This window comes from Pseudonaja textilis, chromosome 1, assembly GCF_049901715.1.
Source record: "Pseudonaja textilis isolate UNSWEBS1 chromosome 1, rPseTex1.2, whole genome shotgun sequence".
Taxonomy (NCBI): Eukaryota; Metazoa; Chordata; class Lepidosauria; order Squamata; family Elapidae; genus Pseudonaja; species Pseudonaja textilis.
The window spans coordinates 37,550,286-37,572,368 of record NC_141990.1 but is presented as its reverse complement, the minus strand read 5'-3'; the positions used below and the strand labels follow the sequence as shown (position 1 = coordinate 37,572,368).

Here is a 22,083-nt window from a genome sequence, read left to right as displayed (position 1 = left end):
TGATGCTTACAAATATCTCTTAAATTTTTTCTTTTACTTTCTTTATTGATTAGCCCTTGGGCCATATCAAAGTGCAAAGTTCCAAAAACAAATTATTACTAAAATTTGATAAAAGCAATTTAAAATGGAATTGGATAAAATAGAATTTAAAATGAAAATTTGAATAAAATATGATTTAAAATGAAATTGGAATAAAATACAATAATTTAAGATATAGATAAAATATGATAAAATTATATTTTGGTGTCACCTCTGCAATCTACCCCAATCAGTCTCACATATGCAGATCCCAGCTGAACCATTTTGCTTAAATACTGTGATGTGTGTTATTTTCAGATTCTGGCCCCACATAAGGTAAGTTGTTTTGATATGGGGAGTCCAATAGGTCATTCATTTGGCATATAGACCGAAGTACCTGTCTCTCACCCTTTTATTCAGGCAACAATCAAATAGGATGTGAGCCAGGTCTTCTATCTCTGCCACTCTGCAAATGCAGAGATGTTCTTTGTAGGGTATAGAATAGAATCTCCCATATCTGACAATTGTGTCGAGCTGTTTGAATCTTGCTCAAATAAATATCTCCCTTAGATGTTTGGCAGTTGTAACTTCTAATAGCAGTCTATTTGAAAAAGATGTTTGTATTTGCTCAGCCATTTCAACTTACATAGCTATGTCATTTTGTGTCTCTATATCCTTAATTCTTTGGGCAGCTCTTTTTTTAAATCATTCTGCTGTTATGCAAGAAACAGGAAGGCCACAGCTTCTTACAAAATTTGTTAGTTTGGTGATCCAGGATATTTGTGATTGTGATTTTATTTGCTCTAGTAGACATAATTTGGGGAGTCTATCAGTCTCCATTTCATTGACTTTGTGCCAGTAGTTACATGCTCTGATTTTGGATAGTGCATGAATTGTATGAATTACCAATTCGGCTCTAACTGCTGCAGCAGATGTTTTTACATCTACACCCAAAATACATCTCAAATTCTGGGACTGTGTTCTAGGACTGTGTGTGTGTACGCGCACGCGCACACGCGCGCGCGTACACAGAGAGAAAGAGAGAGATGCTACATTTCTGAATGTTTAATATTGAATTGCCATATCATTTATTTGTATCAGAAAGAAAAGTTAAGTATACAAATTGAGCACATGAAAGGGAAGACCTTTTTAAAATGTTGATATTTTTAACTGAAGTTATATAAATTGCTGTCAGTTTTCTGAATTAATTTCATTCCTGGATCTGTGTAATGTAAATAAAACATGTGAAATGTAACTAAAAACTCAAGTTATATATAATTCATTTGACAAAGTAACAAAGCACTCTTAAAACTGGAAAGGGTGCTAAGTACTGCATTCATTTCATTTTTTCTTAAAAATGTGTTAGTTTCTCTGCTAAATTTCCCCATCATCACATCTCCAGATCTTTTACCTTTTTGATTGCACTCCGAATGGATCACTTTGAGTTCTATATTTGAGATAGGATAAAGGCCTGGCATACTCTGCTAGACTCACTGTCCAGTCTGGTCTTGAGCTGAGCTCAAGGCAACCAACAAATGTGTCAGAGAGTCCACGCGCCAAAAGATTTCAAGTAATTCTGACAAGCTTTGCCAAGTGCAATGAAATCTATGATCTATTTGATTCCCAAATGCTTTCTTTATAGATGTTAACATTTTGTTTATAAAAAGCCAATTCTTAAGATGCAGTGCTCTTTATCAAATTCCAAATGTTGACATTTGTGCAATAGCGTTGCAAAATATATACACAGCCTTACCCATAAAAAGCTTTCTGGCCAATAGTCTAGTAGTTTATCTTAATTACACAGCACCATCCATAAAGTATAAGCTGGGAAAACTGTTAACTGAAAAGCAAAGATAACTGCTTGCTTTTTTCCCCATGACCTCTCTCGGCATGTATTCAGGTATGTTTTGGAGCATAGCAGTCCATATATGCGCAGAGTAAAACCAACTGCACACAAGACAGGAAGGCACACACGGACTGCTGCAGAAGAAGTAGAAGAGACTCTAAAGTATACTGGTTTGGTGAAAATTACAGTCCAGGATTCTGCCCCAGATCAAACACTGACTTTCCAACAACTGCTGATACGTTACAAAGGTATCCCTCATGATATAGTCATTGGTTTCCAGGCATTCTTTATATATGAAAAATATTTGGTTTATTACCTGAAAGTTGTATTCAAAAATTGTAAGAACTTTTTGCATATCTATCTATACTAAGCTATATTTGTGCAAAATTTTCAGGTCTTTTTGGAATTTTCAACAGATTCCAAATCCTGACCATTATCTTTCATAAAATAAGAATTTAATAAGAATTTAAGTTATGCTAGTAGGAATACTGAATAATAGTTAAAATGATTTCCCTTGGAATATGATTGGTGGTGAGCAGTTTGGAAATGTGTCCGTCTTAATTTATTTTTCAATATTTTCTGGGCAGGAAGAAAAAAAATCAAAATTTTAAATTCAGTAAATTCATGCTCTCACAGTGGATAGAGGACATGGTACTGAATGAAATGTATACTAGGGATAAATAGGTGAGTGAACAAGCAACCTGCTATAAGAGATAATAGAACTCTATATGTAGCCCAACAGTGTGATTCAGGTTAACTTTTAGCAATAAAGCTATTGTATGTCCAAGTGGAAAGTCAGGATTTTATTTATTTTAAATAAATGCCATGATTTGTACTCTAATGCCCTAATTGAAATGTCTGTTGTTTGAGATTTTAGGACATTGCAAAGAGTCTGTGAGGGACAGAAGGACAAAATTTTATTTTTAAAAGGTTGAAAATGTATGTAATACTTTAAAAGTGTCAGAGAAAGTTTTGCTACATAGGAAATACATCTATTTCTCTTGTCAGTTTTGATATATCTTGCTGGTTTGCATTTTTACTGACTAAATTAACTTTACTACATTTTACTGGTGGGATTGTTTCTTTTTTTGCTTATGCATATTTCTTTTTTCTTTTTTTGTAGGTGTTAGCAAATCAGTATTAAAAACCATGGCAAACATGGATTTAGACAAAGTAAATCTTGAATTAATTGAGGCCTTACTGGAATGGATTGTCAGCGGCAAACATTTATATCCACCAGGTAACTTAAAAACAGTTTAAATCTCTAATCTGTTTTACAAATTGATTAAACTGAATAGTTCCAATCAGGGATGGGATCCAACCGGTGTAATAACCCGCATGCTTTGCTTTCTGCGTTTGAAAATGTAAAATATGAAGCAGCAGAGAGGAACTGAGAAAAACAAAGATAAATATGGCAGTGAAGGAGACAGAATAGCTTCTACTCCAGTGGTGCTATTCTACCGGTTCGGCCCGGTTCTGGCATACTGGTAGTGCCGAAGATCAGCAGAGACCGAACCAGTTCTCTCTGAGGAGCTGCTTTTGGGCCCGCCCTCCCAGCCTCCCATTCTGACCTTTATTCCCTGCTTTTGAAGCACAGCTGCTTTGTGCGGCATAGCAGATTGCCGCGTGTCAGCTGCTGAAGCTACAGGGAGAGTGCAGGATTGCAGGAGTAGGAAAGCCTCTCTGTGTGCGCAAAGTGTGTATTTGGAATGCACATGCGTGCAAAGTGTGTGCGTGTTCAAAGTGCGCCTGCCAAGCCACACCCACTGAACTGGTGGTAATCTACTTTGCAACCCACCGCTGTTCCACTCATTTTATTATTTTAATTCATGTTTAGGTGCAGTACTGATATTTTTGCCAGGCTTAGCAGAAATCCAAGCATTATATAATCGGTTGCAGTCTAATGCCATGTTCAACAACCGGCACAGCAAACGGTATGTCTTTTTAATATACTTTTAAAAGAAAAGAAAAATAGAAAGATGTTTTAATCTTGTCAATGAGTTTAGGCATTTTATTTAATAGTTATATAACATTTCTTCCCTGGACATGAATTTTCTGCCCTGGAATATAGCCACTGTGAATGCTTGTTTACTAATATTCTATACTTCCAAGTCAAACTTTTGAAGTATTGGAACTGGAGATGGAACAAATGCTTACACATAATTTTTTTTTCAAACCTGTTCTCTAATCTTTTAGCTGTGTTGTGTATCGTCTCCATTCAACTCTTTCCAGTGAAGATCAGCAGTCCGTATTCTCCCAGCCTCCTCTTGGTATCACCAAGATCATCATATCTACAAACATTGCGGAAACTTCCATAACCATCAATGATGTGGTCTATGTGATTGACTCAGGAAAAATGAAAGAAAAAAGGTATTTAAAGAATCTGGAAGAAGTAGCGAATAAAAACTCAGAACAATAGGCCATGTAGAAATGACCTGTATTCACATTCTGGTTTTGAGAAACAGGATTTCGATTACAAAAATCAAGGCAATTCTGCAACATCTGCAACACTCCATATTAAGTGAAGGATAGAGACAAGAAGTATACAAGTTTGAGGACCACATGGAGGGATTCTAGAGCCACATAAATGTCCATAAGCATCATACTTTCTCAATGTTATACTTCATTACCTATCATGTATTTTAATACTGCAAACACGGTTCTATATTTTCCCTCTGGTAGATATGATCCAAGCAAGGGCATGGAAAGCCTGGAGGATTCATACGTGTCCAAAGCCAATGCCTTGCAAAGAAAAGGACGAGCAGGTCGTGTAGCTTCTGGGGTTTGCTTTCATCTTTTCAGTAGTCATCATTATAATCATCACCTTTTAAAGCACCAGTTGCCCGAGATACAACGAGTGCCTCTGGAACAGCTTTGCCTCAGGTAGATTATTCTTTTGCCAGATATTGCAGGTTTTCCAACTAAACTTCAATACCTTATATGTAAATACAAATCATCTTCTGTTCTTACTTCCTTTTCCTCCTATTTTCTTACTTCTGTCCCTTAATGGCTTGATTCTTGGCAAATGTGCAAACTAATTGCCAGATTTATCCTGATTAGCTCACTGTAAGTAGCCGTATCAAAACATTTCTAACTCTAAGCTGGCAGAAGTGTGCAAGTGCCACAAATTCAGTGCCTGGGATTTCCAATTAAATGGATTGAGTAGTAATGTTAGAAGCAGCCTCTATCTAGAGATGTGCAATATTTAGATCCAAAGCAGGCAAATGTTCTTCGTATCAATGAAGGGTACTCCCACTGTACTCAGCAACAATTCCTTAAAGGAGCAGTAAAGTACTTTTTCTGAGCTCTCATAATACTTATATATTAGAAATTAGTCTCCTGCAGTCCCTAATTTTGTTGGGATGTTAATACTATAGGTCATTCATTCTATAGGTCAAATAGGTTTATTCATTCCCAAATGATATCATAATTCCAATTCATATCATAACCAATCCGATAAGACAACATTTATAAGAACAATCAGATAATAAGCAACTGACAATTTGTGGGGAATATATTACAATGAGTTATATGAATCTAGCAGACAAAGCAAATAAAGGCAGTAATTTATGACAATTTAGTTTATTACAGTACTCAATTCATTGCAAGAAAGGCAAGAGGTTCAGAGTAGCATGTTCCATTTAATGAGAAAAAGATGAAGCTGGTATTGAGAAAGTGGTATAAAAAGGGAAAGGTTTCAAGAATCTATCCACTTTACCCTATGTTCAGTACAGGTAGTCCTTGCTTAGTGACCATTCAAAGTTATGACAGACACACGCATCCCAAGCTAAAAGCTATTTACAACCCAGTTCTACACGTCCAACGGCTCCATGCAACCCTGGGATCACATGACTTCATTTCAGGCACTTGGTAACCAGCTCACCTTTATGACTAGTTGTGTTCCATTGTCATGTGACCATGATTTTCAATATTTTTTGCCAGGTTCCATCCTGTTCATCTGTTTCTGGGGAAAATGGTTTTGGAAAGGGCAATTGCTGTATGGAAGTCAGCCCTCTTTTTTCCTGAGCTAAAGTCTTTCCCCCAAATACTGTAGCTATGTCTGCCAGATACTTTTAGTGCTTTAACTGCATCAATTTTGCCTGAAAAGGGAACTGTTCCTGGAAATCACTATTTGGGGGAGGTGGGGTTGGCTAAAATTAGGTTTTCAGAAACCTGGAGCTAAACTGAGGGTACAGCTTGGAGGACAGGAGCAAATTCGGTAGTAACTTAAAGAGATAGTAAAAGCACCTCCACCCATCCCCTACTATGGCCAGGATCTTGTTATCTGTGAAAGCAACATTTGAACATATAACCATGGACAATAAAATCACAGGTAATAGGATTTTTAACTTATGGAGGTAGGTTTAGATTCTGGAACATTGAAACATGGAAAAAAAATATCTCAAATACAAGAAGCAATCAGAAATAAGTATTGTATACTGTACTTTTTGAACTTTGAACAAAGTAAGAAGATTGAAAATCATTGGAGAAATTGAATGCTGAATTCTTGTCAGCCTCGTTAGATTAAGAATTCAACTCCACAAGAAAGCTAAAACTATTTTTATTTGGATTAGTTATAATAACAGAAGATTGCAAGTCTGATTGTGCTATATCTTCTCTCCTTCTTATAGTTCAGTGAATTAAAAATGTGTCTGAGCCACTTCCAAATATTTTCTGTCTCATATGGCTATAAAAGATGTTTCACAAAATCTTGTGTATGGATCTTGTATATCTGCATCAGGGCCATTTTTCTACTTTCTACAATTCTGTACTTCTTTGCATGCCCCATATAGCAGAGGATTGGTAATTTTCTTTGGCTGAACTATGTTTTTTTTTCCAGAATAAAGATTTTGGAAATGTTTTCCACACATAAACTTCATTCAGTGTTATCACAACTTATTGAGCCACCAACAGCTGAATCTATAAATGCATCAAAGAAGCGGTTGCAGGATGTAGGAGCCTTAACATCAGAAGAAAAGCTTACTCCCTTGGGGCATCATTTGGCCTCTTTGCCTGTTGATGTGAGAATTGGGAAATTAATGCTTCTTGGCACCATCTTTCGCTGTCTGGATCCTGCACTAACAATAGCAGCGAGCAGAGCTCACAAGTCACCTTTTGTAAGTATTATTATGATAATCTAGGATTCCCAGACTATGGGTTGTTACAGTTTCAAGAGATAACAATTCTTGGTTCCCTTTTACTTGGACTGTCACTGAGCCACTGGATGTAGGTGTTGGCATCGTCCTTCAACAGTCTTTGCACTTACAGCAGCAGTTCCAGACTCAACATGCTCCTAAGCACCAACTCAGCTAAGATTAAGGTGTTTGTGCCTAGTTTCACTTTCTCCTTCTTTCAAGGGTGGTTCTTTCTGGATGTTTTCTTGGGAGGCATCACACTAGGTTCTGGCATCTGTAGACACTTCATGCTTGCCTTTTGTCATGATGGATTGTGTTCTCTTACAAGAAATAGAAGAGGTGCTGTGCTTGGGTGCCTGTGCATCTGTAGACAGTTCATGCTTGCCTTTTGTCATGATGGATTGTGTTCTCTTACAAGAAATAGAAGAGGTGCTGTGCTTGGGTGCCTATTTATTTGGAAAGCCCTGGAAAAATGCAGCCTGATAATAACAACAAATCTTTATTATCTCATTTAGGACAGAACACACTGGTACATAGATATACAGTATATACACCTAAATTTATTGATAAGACTAAAACGTTAGTATAAAATATTAAAATTACCTAACAATGAAATGAATATAACAATAATACAAATATCAGTGATGATCACCAGTATTAACACTAAACGTTAGTCATAGGTGGGATAAATGGAGCCAGTAGAAGTCCATAAGAGGGGAACCTAAAATGTTATATGGAAATCCTGGTCAAATTTTTAAAAAACGATAGATAAGTATGGTTCTCTCTGCCTGTGATGACCGAGGGTGGGATACAAAATAAACACTGTCACAAAAAACAGGTGAAGCTCCTTTTATTCCTTCATTTTGCTTCCAAGCTCCAAATATCCTTGACTGGAGACAAAAACTCCCACACAAGCAGTTACAAGAAGGAGGAAATGCCGTTTAAATGACAGAGAGTAAAAAAAACACAAACCAGGCAAGATAAGGGCTTGAAGACGTCCACAGATATCAGAACACACACTGGGAAGGTTGCCAAACTCAGAGAGGAACAATAAACTAGAAATATTTCCACGCTTTGTTTCCAGCACTCACCCGTACGCAGGTCCGTCCTCTTATCCAGTTGTCACAGCTGCAGCCATGAAGAGGATCAAAGCCCTCTCCTCCCCAGTAGACCACATCTCTCCCTTATCCTCTCCTTTCTGTGTGCCCTAGGATGGAGAGGGGATGGGCCTGGGTCCTCCTCTGACTGCCCAGCCGGCCCTGTGCCCTTCCCTAGCCTCCTCCACAACCTATGGAGCCATACTTGCACTTCCTGTCAGCTGTTCCTCCTCTCCCTCAGAGTCAGTCTCCACCAGGGGCATGACGCTGCCAGTATAGTTCTTTCAAATTTCATCTTTAATAGAGGTACTCCTTGCTTAATTGGGACCAGACTTTCTGTTGCTAGGTGAAACAATGTGACATGATCAATGTGATGTTGTGACATTACTTGGTCATGGGATATTCCTACCTGTGTGAGCCAGTTGTCAAACTGGATTGTTATCTCATGACCACAGGGGTTGGTGTGATAGCTGAAACTACGGGTACAGGTTATAGGTATCACTCATTCAGCAGTGTTGCAACTTTCAAAAATAGTTGAACAAGTAGTCGTTAAGTGAAGACTACCTGTAGATGAATGTCTTCTGAGAGTCTCTGTATAGAAACCATCTCCACATGGATCTGTAGGCTGCTGAACAGAGGTGTTTTTTTTAAATATCTGCATAGGACTATGCTACTTGGTCTTTGCTGAGGTCAAGTATAGCCTGACAGTTTTTTTTAATGAGGGAGGCAGTCAATTAATCTATTATTTTACAGGGTTGTAACACCACCAGTTTTGAGAAGTTCTACTGTAATTCATTCCTATGTATACACAGATTTTAGATAAATTCTATACAGCTGAGGCTGAATTTTAATTTTAAATATATTAGCTATGTAATGGAACTTTTATGTTAATTATTAAGATTTCTCCTTGGGACAAAAGAGAGGTGGCATACAAGAAAAAGCTTGAGTTTTCCATAGGAAACAGTGATTATCTGGCTCTCATCCAAGCATATAAGGTAAGAGTTGATAAGTTCACTTTGATCATGTTAAGATCCTTTTAAACTTTGGGGATTAAATAGTAAAGTGATATTTTAAATTTCCACTTTTTAGGGGTGGCGCCAGTCTTCAAAAGAGGGCTTTCAAGCAAGTTCCGCATTTTGCAGACAAAACTTTTTATCAGAAAATGTTCTTCAGGTAACATAATATTTTTAGTTTGTATTTTTACCTTTAAAAGTGTTTTACTGACCTTGTAAAATAATTTGTTCCAATACCTACCTCTTGTTGTGCCATATCTTTTTCACCTGCACAATTTTAGATCAGGTTTGTTTATGCTATTATTCTATTTCATTTCATTATGCCTCTGCTCTGGATGGTGGACCTCATGGTTCCAGGGAAAAAAAAGGTAGATAATTTGCATTTATGTAGAAGTCATTTTGAATTCATACAGCTGATCATCCTCCTCCTTTGCACCACATTGTTGCCCCATTTGAGACTATATTCTCAAAAAGCACCCAGTGTGGTGCATGTTGTAAAGGAAGGTGCTGGGAAGAGGCAAGATGAAATACAGGTAGTCCTTGACTTATAGCTGTCAATGAGCCAGATCATTGTGATTGCAATTTGTGACAGTCATAACACCGTCACATGACTGACCTGATTTTATGACCTTTTTTGTGCAGGTTGTTAAGCAAATCACCACACAAGTTAAGCAAATCCGCAGTCATTCAGCAAACTCCACAGTCATTTAGTGAACCACTGGTTCACTACATGTGCAGTTTTGCCAAAAACCAGAAGTATTTGCTAGTTTTTGCCAAAACTGCCCTAAAATGCAATCATGTGACACAGAATGCTGCAAATAGTAATAAATGCAGCTGTGTTGCCAAGTGCCTGAAGTTCAGCCACATGGGGGACCACATGGGAGAGCTGACCATCAAACTTGAAGTCCAGGTCTTAAGTAGTAACCCCAAGGTAGGTCTATCATAACTTCAAATGGTCGCTAAGCAATCAGTGATAAGGACTACCTGTAATACAAGTAATACATTTTGGTTGCTGTTATTGATCTTCACATTGAGGAAACAGTTGAAGATCATTAAGATTTACCAGAAATAATTCAGAAATCACCACCCTTAACCACATATGGTTATAGTTGGGAATTAACATACTAAGAACCCAATAACTATATTGACTATATAGTTATTTTTATACCAGATAGATATATTTTCTCCATATCTTCCAACCACAATATTCTCTTTCAATATCAGCTTTATTATGGTCAGAGTGAGCAAAACGAAGGCATGAGCAGGCCAGACCTATTCTATCAGTCTTCTGGGGCTGATCTACTGCTGTATATCACCAGTTCATATATTGGTATATGCCAAATGGGAATAAAAGAGTAACATTAATAAACTACTAGTCGCTCTTTAGAATTCTGTTTTCAAATTCTATTCATTATTAAAAGAAGTCTTTCCCATTTTTTTTAGGAAATGGCACGTTTAAAAAGGCAGTTTACTGAACTATTGTCTGATATTGGATTTGTGAAAGAAGGACTCCGAGCCAGAGACATAGAACAGAGATTTTCTCAAAGGGGGGATGGTGTTCTTGAAGCTACAGGAGAAGAGGTAACTGGCTGGCAAGTTTTTTTAATCTGTTAACTTTTCTACCCACCTCTTCCATGTTTCCTTTCTTCCTCAGCGACATTCTTAAGTAAAGATGGTTACATTTTACCTAATTCCCATATTATAATACTAATAGTGATTATTTCTGGAATACTTCCTTTCTTGTTAAGATCTAGTAGACTGAAGATGCTTTTCAAGTTGCTTTCAGTGTTATGAAAAGTCATTTTTGACTTTCTTACGTACTGGAAAATTATCTTAGTCAGGTGTGAACTGTTTGTCTGTTTAGTCCAGCTGGTAGGTTGATGAAGCAGAGTTATTTGAAAACAAAACCTATGATTTATATATATTATATAGTTAAATATTAGTGATGTATTAATATAAATAATAATTTCATTGTAATTGTAACTTTATTGTAATTCTAACTTTATTAAAGTAGGTGCTGACATGTGTTTTTGGGCAGCATAAAAAACACAGAAAATTCAGAAACAAAAATTATAATGTTGAATTCATTTGTAGATAACTCATTCCAAGATGTATCTAATAGGAAAACAGCTCACTTAAAAGTAGTTTCTATGAAGATCTGTTGATGTATTTCAAGGGACTGGAGATAATTTTTTTTATCCTTCCACTGGGATATTTTTAAAATTAGAATTTAAATTTAAAATTAGAAATGTTAATTATTTGTTCCTGGGGTTTTTCATGTGTGTGTTTTAAAAGTGCTAAAATGGAAATAGCATTTATAATAACTTATTTCTCAGGAATGTGTATAGCAACAGCAGATTATACCTGGGACTTTGTGTTCAGAAAGTCACAACTTCAGTCAGCGCTACCTCCAATAGAAAAGAAAGAAGCAATAGAAAACTTTTAAAAACCTACTGCGGGTCACACAAGATTTCATTGGCTTGTGGTCTGATTTGGCATAAGGCTGTCATATGTATTTCAGGCAGAAGATAGAGGCCCAAATATTTCCCCTCCATCCTAAAACTTCTGATGATACCAGTATGCATTACCTTATTTTCAAACATATTTCTCAAACATAAGATTGAGAAATCTCTTTTAAAAGAAACCTGACACCGAAAATATTCAGGATTTCTTCCCAGTTGCTGCTGCATGCTACATAGTTCTTTGCCAATGCCTGCATAAGGGATAGTCTTCATACTCTTTAACTTGTCATCTATGTCACAGGCAAATGCAAATGCAGAGAATGTCAAGTTGATATCAGCCATATTATGTGCCGCTATGTATCCAAATGTGGTTCAGGTAAGCATATAAAAGTAATCATCATCTGCTTGTATTAATATCTATTTCCTGACTCTGGTCTGTGAAAAAGAATTGATTGCAATACCAGGACATTTTAAGGGGGGAATTTATACAAGAACTTCCTTAAGCATTAAAACCATTTCCTTTCTGCAAATTATAGATATATTTGTAGTAAATGAATGTAATTGACACTAATAGATATATATACACTGTTATGATAATGCTGCAAAATGTGAAAACATGTTTCTCTTTTTAAATCTTTTTTGAAATTTTGAATAAACAAATCAAAAACAAAAAAACCCACCATTTTCTTTCTGCCTGGAACCTAGTGCTCCAATCCTCCACTGTAGGCATAGTATTACTGATAGCTTAACTCTGCTTTTAATACACAGCAGGGCTATTTTTCCTCACCCTATCCCAAAGTCCTACACTAGGACTTAAAACATATTTGCAGAAACTAGCATTGTAAAGTTTCGTGGAGTTTTATTGCACTGGCTTGAGATGGGGACATTAGTTAGTTGGTGAATGACTTAACAGTAGTTGTTTTGCAAAACCAGTCTGTGTTTATAGCTGCTTGGTTCTAGGCAGGTTTGGGTTTAGAGGACTTGGCTGAGGCTCAGAGAAAAGTACTGTAGCAACAAGAGAAGTGGTTACTGACACAATAAGGATTTCTTGGGGAGAAGGGAAAAATGGTAACCTGCCAGGAAATACATAGTGTTAGAAATGAAAGCTGGTGCTTAAAACAATGTGCTTTCCAAACACCAGCTAATGACTTCAGGGTTGGGTTGGATTTGCACTGATTTCACATACATTGATCATGTTCACAAACATGGCGCTCCAGTTATCTTGTCAAACAAAAACATCTGGGCTATGGCTTTGTAATATGTGCTACTACCAAGTTTGGAATAGATTTGAGGAATGAGGTAGTCTCTCTGGGTTCTTCCCCCCCCCCCCATTCTTTCTTTTCTTTTAAATTCCACAATATCACCATGTTGATTTGTTAGAGGGAAGCAGTTTAGTAGAAATGTCTCTTTCTAGGCATATCTGTTGAAATAAATGGGGATTGTTTGTGGATATTCAATTCACAATTTTTATTTACCATTTTAGATAAAAGTACCAGAAAAGAAGTGTCTGAAGATTATTAAAGGAGCTGCTAAAATTAATCCAAAACCTGAAACACTGATGTTTGCTACAAAAAGCCAGGGTTACGTTCACATTCATCCATCCTCTGTAAATTATCAGGTAATTTCTAACCTCCAGTCAGTAAAGTATTCTACTCCAACTTATTCTAGCATATATAGTCTTCTTTATGGAAGGAATAGCATGCACATTAGACAATAGTTGCCTGCTTATATACTATAAGCCTTGTTGAAACATTGAATATTTCTATAGACACCAATACAAGGATATGTCTTTCTCTCCTTTCTCCTCCAGCTTACTAGATTCATATGAAGCCTGCTTAGAGGTTTTGAATATCATCTCCATGTCCTCTTCAGGTCTGGCCATTTTATGCTGGCAGAGTACCCATTTTTGTTAGCAAAATCTAGGTGGCAGGTGTATAGTATGATACAGATGATATTTATATAACCAAAGTTGTTGTTCTTGTTTTAAATGTTCCATAATTATTCTTTGGAATTCTGTATTTCAGGTAAAGCAGTTTGATAGCCCCTACTTGGTATACCATGAAATGGTAAAAACCAGCCGGATTTTTATTCGAGACTGCAGCATGGTGTCAGTATATCCACTGATCTTGTTTGGGGGAGGCCGTGTGAACATGCAGCTCCAGAATGGGGCATATGTTGTTTCCTTGGATGATGGGTGGATTAACTTTGTTGCAGCTTCACGTCAGGTAATGAATTAAGCAACACAGCAGATCCATTGTTTTTTCAAGCTGTTCTCCAAATCTCTTGGATTATAAATGTTGTAACCCCTATACACTTAAAGGACAACATCTTAAAAATGGTTGATATAAATAGTTCTCATAATAAAATTAGCTAGTCCATGACTCACAATCGTAGTTGAACCCAATTTTTCCATTGCTAGGCAGGAGAGTTCTTGAGTGAGTTTTGTCCCATTTTACAATATTTTTTGCCACAGTTGCTAAACAAATCACTGCAGTTGTTAAGTGAATCATGCAGTCATTAAGCCAATCTGGCTTATCCTATTGATTTTGCTTATCAGGCTGGCTGGGAAGATTACAGATGGTAATCACATGACCCCTGGACAGTGCAACTGTGAGAAATACATGCCAGTTGGCAAACACCTGAATTTTGATAATGTGACCATGGAGAGGATGCATCCGTAATAAATGTGAGAACTGCTCATAAGTTAAAAAAAAATTTCAGCTCTCCGGAACCTTAGAACAGTCACTAAATGTATGGTTGTAAGTCAAGGATCATACGTACTTTCATTTGCAGTATTGGATGATGTTGTCTTGTACAACTTTCTATATCAAAATAGAGAACAGGTTCTGTTCCTTAAAGAAAACCCCCTTCTGGACACTTTGGTCACTGAGGCTGAAATGGAAAAATGTATCTGTTCTAGAAGGCACTTAATACAATGAGCAGCATTTTATCTAATTTTTTTAAATTTCCTAAATTGAAAAGGACCACTTTCCTTCTTATGGCTTTATGGCCTCAAATCAAACTCTATGGGATGGGTGATTTAAGGACAGCGCCTCCTTCGTGAATATAGATGCCTTCATTGCTTGAAAACCATTGTTTCGCAGTTCACTGGTATAATACAGACCAATATGGTACTGTGTATATGTCTCATGAAGTTGCAACCTTATACAGTAAGATAAATTGTATCAATGAAGTATGCCTATCATGATAATATATGCCTATCCTCCTGATAGAATTATCATCTTATGGCCAGCGTCTTTCAGATAGGCTTAGGCTGGATAAAAGTAGGCCAGTATAGAGGTATGTTTTTGAAGTGTCACATGAAAGAGAGGCCCGAGAAAGGTCATTATTTGCCTGCTACAGAATTACCCTCTCACATTTGGTTGTGGATTCTGGGCATTTGTGGTTTGGCTGCCAGAGAAAACCAAGTTTTGCCCTGCATCCAGAGACATTTGGGCAGGAGGAGGGGGTCTCATAGGACGAATGACATTGAGGAATGGATTCCTCTTGGTAACCTCTGCTCCTATTATGATAATCCCTACCCTTCCCTCCAGCCTACTGCAGCTGCCCTTCCTGCCTGTGTTAGCAGCAGCAGCGGCAGCAGCAGCAGCAGCCACTGCTGCTGTAGATAGCCAGTATGACTGCCTCCTTCAACCATGCAGCTATTATTGCTTCACACATTCCAGATATTTCCGCATAGGCGTAGGTGATCTTCAGTGAGAGGCCAGAAGAGTGGCAGGTAGAATCTCTTTCCACTTTTTTCCTGCCCGCTCCCAGAACTGCTGTCATTTATTTCATATGAGGGGAACAGCTTTGCCACCTCATTTCTGCTGTGGCAAAAAGAACTCTGTAGGGTCAGCCATTTCCCAAGTGACATACTTTCCTCCCATTGAAAGATAGAAGGAAAACATGTTGCAGGTGTGAAAAACAACCTTTCACCTTCTGAAAAATTAATTTCTTGTGGTATTTTGATTGTATGATGCAATAACTTGTGCAGGTAGATAAACTAACCCTGTAAACCACATAAAGAAAAATACTCAAGACTGAATAAGTGTGTTTAACATTTCTGTGCAGAGCATAAAAATTCCAAGTTAATATATAGAAAACTTAAGCACCGAGAGCTTGATATATATAGCCTTCCATGTCTGTGTTTTGCATTTCATTCTCTTTCTATCCTAATTTGGAACATTGGGATACATGTAAGGACAATGTAATTATCATAGTTTCACGTAATACTCTATTCAGTGGGACTTGTTCAAAGATCTAGTTACAAGCACACTAAGAATCAAACAAGGTGTCTTTCTTGAATCATTATCCCCCTGCCACACAAAAAAACTGAATATTTGCTGATGCAATGTATGGTGTAGCTATTCAGAAAGAGGAAATAGTGAATAGACCTTCCAGAGTCAGAGGCAGCATAAAAGAATGGCTATGTCCTTCACACTGCGTTTATGGAGTGCTTTGAGTGGCTGTTATTAGAAACCTTATCCAGAAGAAGTTTATTTTAAGTGCATATTTGTGATTTCAGGTTGCTGAACTAGTGAAAGAACTTCGCAATGAACTTGACCAGTTACTCCAGGAAAAAATTAAAAACCCCAGCATGGATCTGTGCACTTGCCCTCGAGGATCTCGGATTATCAACTTGATTGTAAAACTTGTGACCACACAATAGCATTAGCTACTGAGGATGGCTGTCTTCTAATTTTAATGACAGAATAATAAAATGTAGCACTGGCTCTTGTATAGTTATTTGGAAGCCTAAATATCCAATTTAAAAGCCTTTTTAAGTACTGTAGCTCAAAATAAACAAGTTTATAATTACAATAGAAACGGATACAGGTTTACATAAGGAGCTTGAATATTTAAAATAAAACTTAAGGTTTTTTTCCCCTTTTGAATAAGAGGTAAGCATTCAGAAAATAATTCATGAACAGATCACACATACATTTGATGTTTAATGATTCACCATCCCCTTTTTGTGTCCAATAGTCTATGATAATCTGGCAGGATGTTAATTTGTCCTTCCCCTTCCAAAAAGGCAGTGCATGAAACATACCATAATCATGGTTTCTACATTGCTCTGCATCCAAAAATGATTCCTGTCCAATTTCAGTAAATGTACATCTCTTTTCATTTAGTCAAATAATCAGTGTTGGCTGCTAGAATTCAAATATAGCAATACAAATTATGGAATAATTTTAGCATAAAATTGCCCTAAGCTGTATTACTCATTATTCTCAAATAATAAAGTTTTGGAGCCTGATGTAGGCTATATACTTTATATAAATATTGTAATAAATAAAGGCATTCTCAAAACTAATAGCTGTCATTCCTTTTAAGAAAACTATAGTCTGTTTGAAATTGCTCAAAGCATTGTGGTTTGATTTGTGAATATGGTAAGAGGGAGGGAAGTTTTGCAAAAATGATGATGAAAGTATACATTTTATATTGGGAAACAGCTACCTCCTGATTTTTTTGAGCTTGATTCTATCCAGGACAGAAAAGTGATTGACAAATTTAAGCATAAGAAAACTTAATTTATAATCAACTGATTGACTTGCGAATTTCATCTGGCACCTTATTAACAAAGCCCAAAGTTTTTGCAGACTTCTATCAGAATAAGAAAAATCTTATGAATTTCAGTCAAACAACATTTTGGAAATACGTCAATAAAGTTCCTTATGAATTTCTCAGAGTTTAAAAATAAATATTTAGGACGCCTATTAATACTGAATTTATATTTTTACAGTATTTCACCTCAACTACTTATTATTGTCATGGTTCCAAGTTATGCTACCGATTAGTTCAAGACTCAGAGGCTCTTGCTTTTTCAAATATCTTGTTTATTGGGTACATCATATGGGCACGTTCAAAGTCAAGCCAACTCTGAATGGTTCCTATGCTTTGGCATTATTAAAAGATAGATACTGGCCACCCCCTTGTGTCCCAGATCGTGTTAGCCAACCAAGCAGGTGATGAGCCTCTTAGTACTCCCCTCCTGCCTGGATACGCTGGGTCAGCTTCAGTTCTTAGGCGCTTCATCAGTGTTATGTCTGGCACTCTGAAAGGAAACATTCTACATTCCACAAAGCTCCCTCCCCACTAAGCATGGCAACTGAGAAACAAAACAAGAAACTTTTATGGCTTCAGTTAGTGTCATTTCAATAGGTGACAATTATTTGAAAATGTGACCAGTAAGTTTCATGAATGATCAAGGACTTTGTAGATAGTGAGCATTGGGTCTTCACATATACAATCATTCCCAAATGCCACATTTGGAAAGACAATTGTCTACTCAGCCTTTTTCAACATGATGCCCTGCAGCCATGCTGAACTACAAATCCCAACAGATGTGACCAAAACATGTTTTAGATTTCTATCAATGGTCTGACCATTCAAAGGAACATACATGTGCACATAAGTGGTTTTGTGGTAGTAGATAATAAAGTCAAGGAAAATATTAACTATATTGCATCTGAAAAAGTCTTACATAGAAAAATGCCCATTTTCAATATTTTAAAAGGACTTGGGTATGTACAGAAAATGGACTTCTAAAATTTACTATATGGTACTTTCAATTGGGAAACAGGCTGCATATTCATAGGAGGAACTGTCCAAAATATTGCTTATACTACTGTCCCATGTTCTTCAGAAATGTTAATATTTTGGTTTCAAATTAAGAGACTGGAAAGAATAAGAATGACTTATTTTTAACTTTATTTTATATAAACAAATCAACTTTGCAGGAATTTGGTGAGAAAAAAAGTTATTTTTATATAAAATATAATTATCACAACTACAATTGCTATTTGTATACAATACAAAACAACATTTGGAAACAATGGCTGAGCATTAACCATTAAGCAAAGTGTTTTAAGTGTAATGAAATCTATATGCCTCACTGCTGAAGCGCAAGGTAGTTTTGAATCAATCCTTGAACTCTACACAAAATTATTTCATTAGAGCTATTGCAATTTTCTGGTCCATATGGGGGATCAATGGTTAATACACCTGCCACACACAGCGTTGGTTGTGATTCTCCCTGTTCTTTTACAGGGATGTGGTTTTTCTCCAGCCAACTCTTCAAGGAGTTTTTCTTTCTGTCCAGCTCTTCTTGATTATAAGTTTGACTTTTTCCAGCCATAAAGAGATGTGCAAGTTTTTCCTTGATTTCATCATCTTTTTCAGTCACTATTTCAATATTCTGCACAGCATGTCCTAAAACAACTACAACAGACACTCTTCCATTCTCAAGGGGATTTGCCAGAAGAATGCTGTCAAAAGTAAAAGGTTCATATGAGGCTATGTTAAATGATCACATTGCTAGTTGGCTTTTTCATGCATGCTAGGCCTTTCTATCAGTCTCTTGATACTGATGTTGTATCAAAAAAGTTTAAATCAGAATGAAACAGCTGCTTTCCCAATGAAAAAAAAAACACTGAAATTGTATGGCATTACAAGCTGTCCCACAAGTTACCCAATAAACCTGGGGCTTCAGTTTGCATTAGCAATCCCTGAAGTTTGTAATAACTAGATCAAGATCAAAAGCCGGAATAAGTGAGGACTCTCCAGTTAGACTTATAAAATATTTCAGTCACATCATATACATAATGCATGTTGCATTTGGGTGGAATTATTTTTCATCAGACTTACATTTTCAATTGACATCATCCTAAGATGTAAAGTCGATTACCACACATTTTACATATACTCTAAATATTCTTATACCAAATGCTAATATTGTGCAAATCACTTGATGAAGCATTTTGATCATGAGCAAAATATCCCCCAGCTTTGGTCCTTAAAGTCATCATGAAGTTGTTTCAAGTCATTTTCATTATGTGTGCCATGAAGTGATTACTTCATCAGCTATCCCAAAGGATGTCCTTCAGTGCATGCACACAATTGCCAGTTAACAGGAGGGTCCTTGACTCAGCTACTTTGCAGTTTTGGGGGACTGATTTCTTTCTTTCTTTCTCTCTCTCCCTCCCTCTCTGTGCATGCACATGCACTTTTCCTGAAATTACCTACATATTTTCAAATGACTATCCAGAGAAACATTTAATATTTTTATTAAGAATTCATTTGTATTTGTTTAGGCGTACAATCTCCCAGTTTAATTTGCTTTTCATTTTATACAATATAATCATTCATCCGCTTCATTTTCCCTTAGCACACATTTCTCAAAAAAAAAAAATCTTTATAGAATTCACTACATACTTGGCAGAAACTGGGTCAACTGTTAAAACCCATCCTTTGTATTGGTGTTTCTCAGCAGCCAGTACTTTGACTTCTTTATCCACAAAAGCCTGCCATTCCAAAGGAGTTTTCCTCTGCCATTCAGTCATATTTTCTTTTTACTGAACCTAATGAGAAAAGAAAACATCATTGCTAGCAATATCCTCTGCCTCTGTATTAGGAAAACTTGCCTATTTCCATGACTAAGAATAAAATGGCCCTGTTGAATCTAGTCAAGATTCATATTAATCCAGGATTGTTTATCAGAGTGGCTAATAACTGTCTATGAAATGCTCACAAACAGCGGTTATATCCATCTCTGGCTATCGTTCCCCTGACATTGATAGTTGGAATGCTGAAGTCCAGTTGTAACATTGAATCTCAAGATTTAATAGGTCTTGGTAGACCAGCACTTCAAAAATTTACCCAAGAGTGGAGCAAAACAGGGCTTCCTTATTTGTAGCCCAACACCATCACCATATTGGCATATGTATAATTTTTTGACATAAGCTCAATTTTTCTTTTTCTTTTACATTCCTTATTAATGAATCCATTTTTCTCCTTCCAAAAGGGTTCTTTTTTGATAGAGTAAGGCTTTTATTTCTTGACAGATGCCTTTAGCTGCTAACCCCAAGTTTTGATCGCAAAAATACTTATTTTGCCTACTTATTTTTCATTAATCAGAAATATAAGCACATTATTATAAGAAGGTAAAAGTACAACCAATACATATCTATAAGTGGGGTGAGAGTTCACCTTAACTTATTCCCAGGCAAACGTGTATTGGATTGTAACCTTCATTCAACCTGCTATCTCAAATTAAACTAATTTATAAACTAATTTGATAGCACTTTTTCACTCTTGATCACAGGAACAGCAACAAGATGGGCCTGATAAACCTCAGAAGCTGAAGGAGGAATATTAATATCAACTGAAGTTGGCTTTTTACCCTAAATTAAAGCAACTGGAGTGTGAACATTTAAAACTCTTATTAAGTTATAAACAGCAGCACATGGCCTCTAATTTCATAATATTAATAAATATAATTTCAATATTCTTGACATTAGGTTATGTTTTAACATACAGCTTTTACACCGAAGGTATAGTGATCAAGATTCACAGTTAATGTTGGTCAGTCGCTATTTATCAGCAATTCACCTCACATATTTCTTTTTGGAAAATATGTCCAGAATGCTGCACATACTTTGCTCCAAGGAAAGTCGGGCATAACCTTATTTAGAAAATATATATAGCCGCCTACTCTCAAATGGCGACTCCAGGCAGCTTACAAGTATATTAAAAACATATAAAAGAAATAAAAACCAAAATAGTAACCCCTACCCACCCTACCCCGGTGACAACACGTATACTATAATAAAGTCATAATAATTATGATTTTAGCAATCCGTATTATCGAAATCTTTTTGCTAATCGCTCTTCCGTATCGAAGATATGGTTGCAATATCATTCCACCGAATAATCTTTCCGCTAGGCTATTGTCCGTTAGTACTGAACTCAGCAATGTTCCTAAAAGAATGAACCCCAAAACATACATTAATTTCAGGTTCGGAAAAACCTGCAGTTTACGAACGCACCGTTTAATAATCCCTCGCGGTTCTTACGGCATAGTCAACTCCATAAAAATACAGCGCGTTGATTAAAAAAAAAAGAAAGCTGGACTGCAAGATTGCAGTTATTCTTGTCATTTAAGTAGAGGCAGCACTCATATACATCCTCGAAAATAAATTACAATCCGGATATTCAGCTTCGGCAGCCACCACTCAATCAGAAACGCCTTTAAAGACAGCGCGAAGCCACCTCGCTCCAGCCCAGCCGTCCTTTCTGGGACCCAGAAGGCACTGCGTTCAGGGGGCCTCTTTATTCTTCTTCCGTAGCCGGATCTTTCCGAGGAGTCTTTCAAAAAGGACGGAACTGACGGGAAGAATCCCTTTAGCAGATTTAGAATCGTAGACTCGCTCTATGGTTAAAATAAATAAATAAACGTTTTGAAAAACTGGTTCACGGCGGACTTCACGTTTCATCTGTTTTAGAACACAATTAGGAATTTAACTAAGAAGCCTTTCCGTTTCCATGGTTACCTTTTTGATTCCTTCTTTTTCTGCCCCGGATTTTTAGGATCCAGCTTTTAAAAGGTTTATCTTCTGGACCTCATTATAAATTGGCTATCTTGTTTTGGATGAATGTGAGTTGTGTAAGCTGCTTCGAAAGGATAATTACTTTTAAAGGTAGAAATTACGTTTCCCGTCGCTGGAT

General features: G+C 36.7%; 2 protein-coding genes across 3 annotated transcripts in view; one reads left to right on the top strand and one right to left on the bottom strand.

Annotated features, from left to right (window-relative positions):
• DHX57 (DExH-box helicase 57) overlaps positions 1 to 16,891 on the top strand; it is a 29,657-nt gene extending 12,766 nt beyond the window's left edge. For both annotated transcript variants that reach the window (XM_026695958.2, XM_087931234.1), the window contains exons 12-24: positions 1,919 to 2,112; positions 2,988 to 3,104; positions 3,702 to 3,798; positions 4,061 to 4,234; positions 4,547 to 4,747; positions 6,705 to 6,981; positions 8,996 to 9,091; positions 9,186 to 9,269; positions 10,553 to 10,690; positions 11,873 to 11,947; positions 13,055 to 13,189; positions 13,596 to 13,796; positions 16,100 to 16,891. In XM_026695958.2, coding sequence (XP_026551743.1) covers positions 1,919 to 2,112; positions 2,988 to 3,104; positions 3,702 to 3,798; positions 4,061 to 4,234; positions 4,547 to 4,747; positions 6,705 to 6,981; positions 8,996 to 9,091; positions 9,186 to 9,269; positions 10,553 to 10,690; positions 11,873 to 11,947; positions 13,055 to 13,189; positions 13,596 to 13,796; positions 16,100 to 16,243 — 1,933 coding nt within the window. In that variant the 3' untranslated portion in view covers positions 16,244 to 16,891. The remainder of the gene's footprint in view (positions 1 to 1,918; positions 2,113 to 2,987; positions 3,105 to 3,701; positions 3,799 to 4,060; positions 4,235 to 4,546; positions 4,748 to 6,704; positions 6,982 to 8,995; positions 9,092 to 9,185; positions 9,270 to 10,552; positions 10,691 to 11,872; positions 11,948 to 13,054; positions 13,190 to 13,595; positions 13,797 to 16,099) is intronic.
• A 504-nt stretch (positions 16,892 to 17,395) lies between these two features.
• GEMIN6 (gem nuclear organelle associated protein 6) lies at positions 17,396 to 21,541 on the bottom strand. The gene is made up of 3 exons (XM_026695961.2): positions 21,405 to 21,541; positions 19,792 to 19,937; positions 17,396 to 18,845 (listed from the first exon to the last, which is right to left on the bottom strand). Exons 2-3 carry the CDS (start codon positions 19,917 to 19,919, stop codon positions 18,470 to 18,472), a joined length of 504 nt encoding a protein of 167 aa, XP_026551746.1. The 5' UTR covers positions 19,920 to 19,937; positions 21,405 to 21,541; the 3' UTR covers positions 17,396 to 18,469.
• Between the last annotated feature and the right edge of the window lie 542 nt (positions 21,542 to 22,083).

Coding starts and splice junctions, on each gene's coding strand:
- GEMIN6 (XM_026695961.2), bottom strand. CDS start 19,919: ATGACTGAATGGCAGAGGAAAACTCCTTTGGAATGGCAGGCTTTTGTG. Junction 18,846..19,791: donor GTTGACCCAGTTTCTGCCAA/GTATGTAGTGAA, acceptor TACTTTTGACAG/CATTCTTCTGGCAAATCCCC.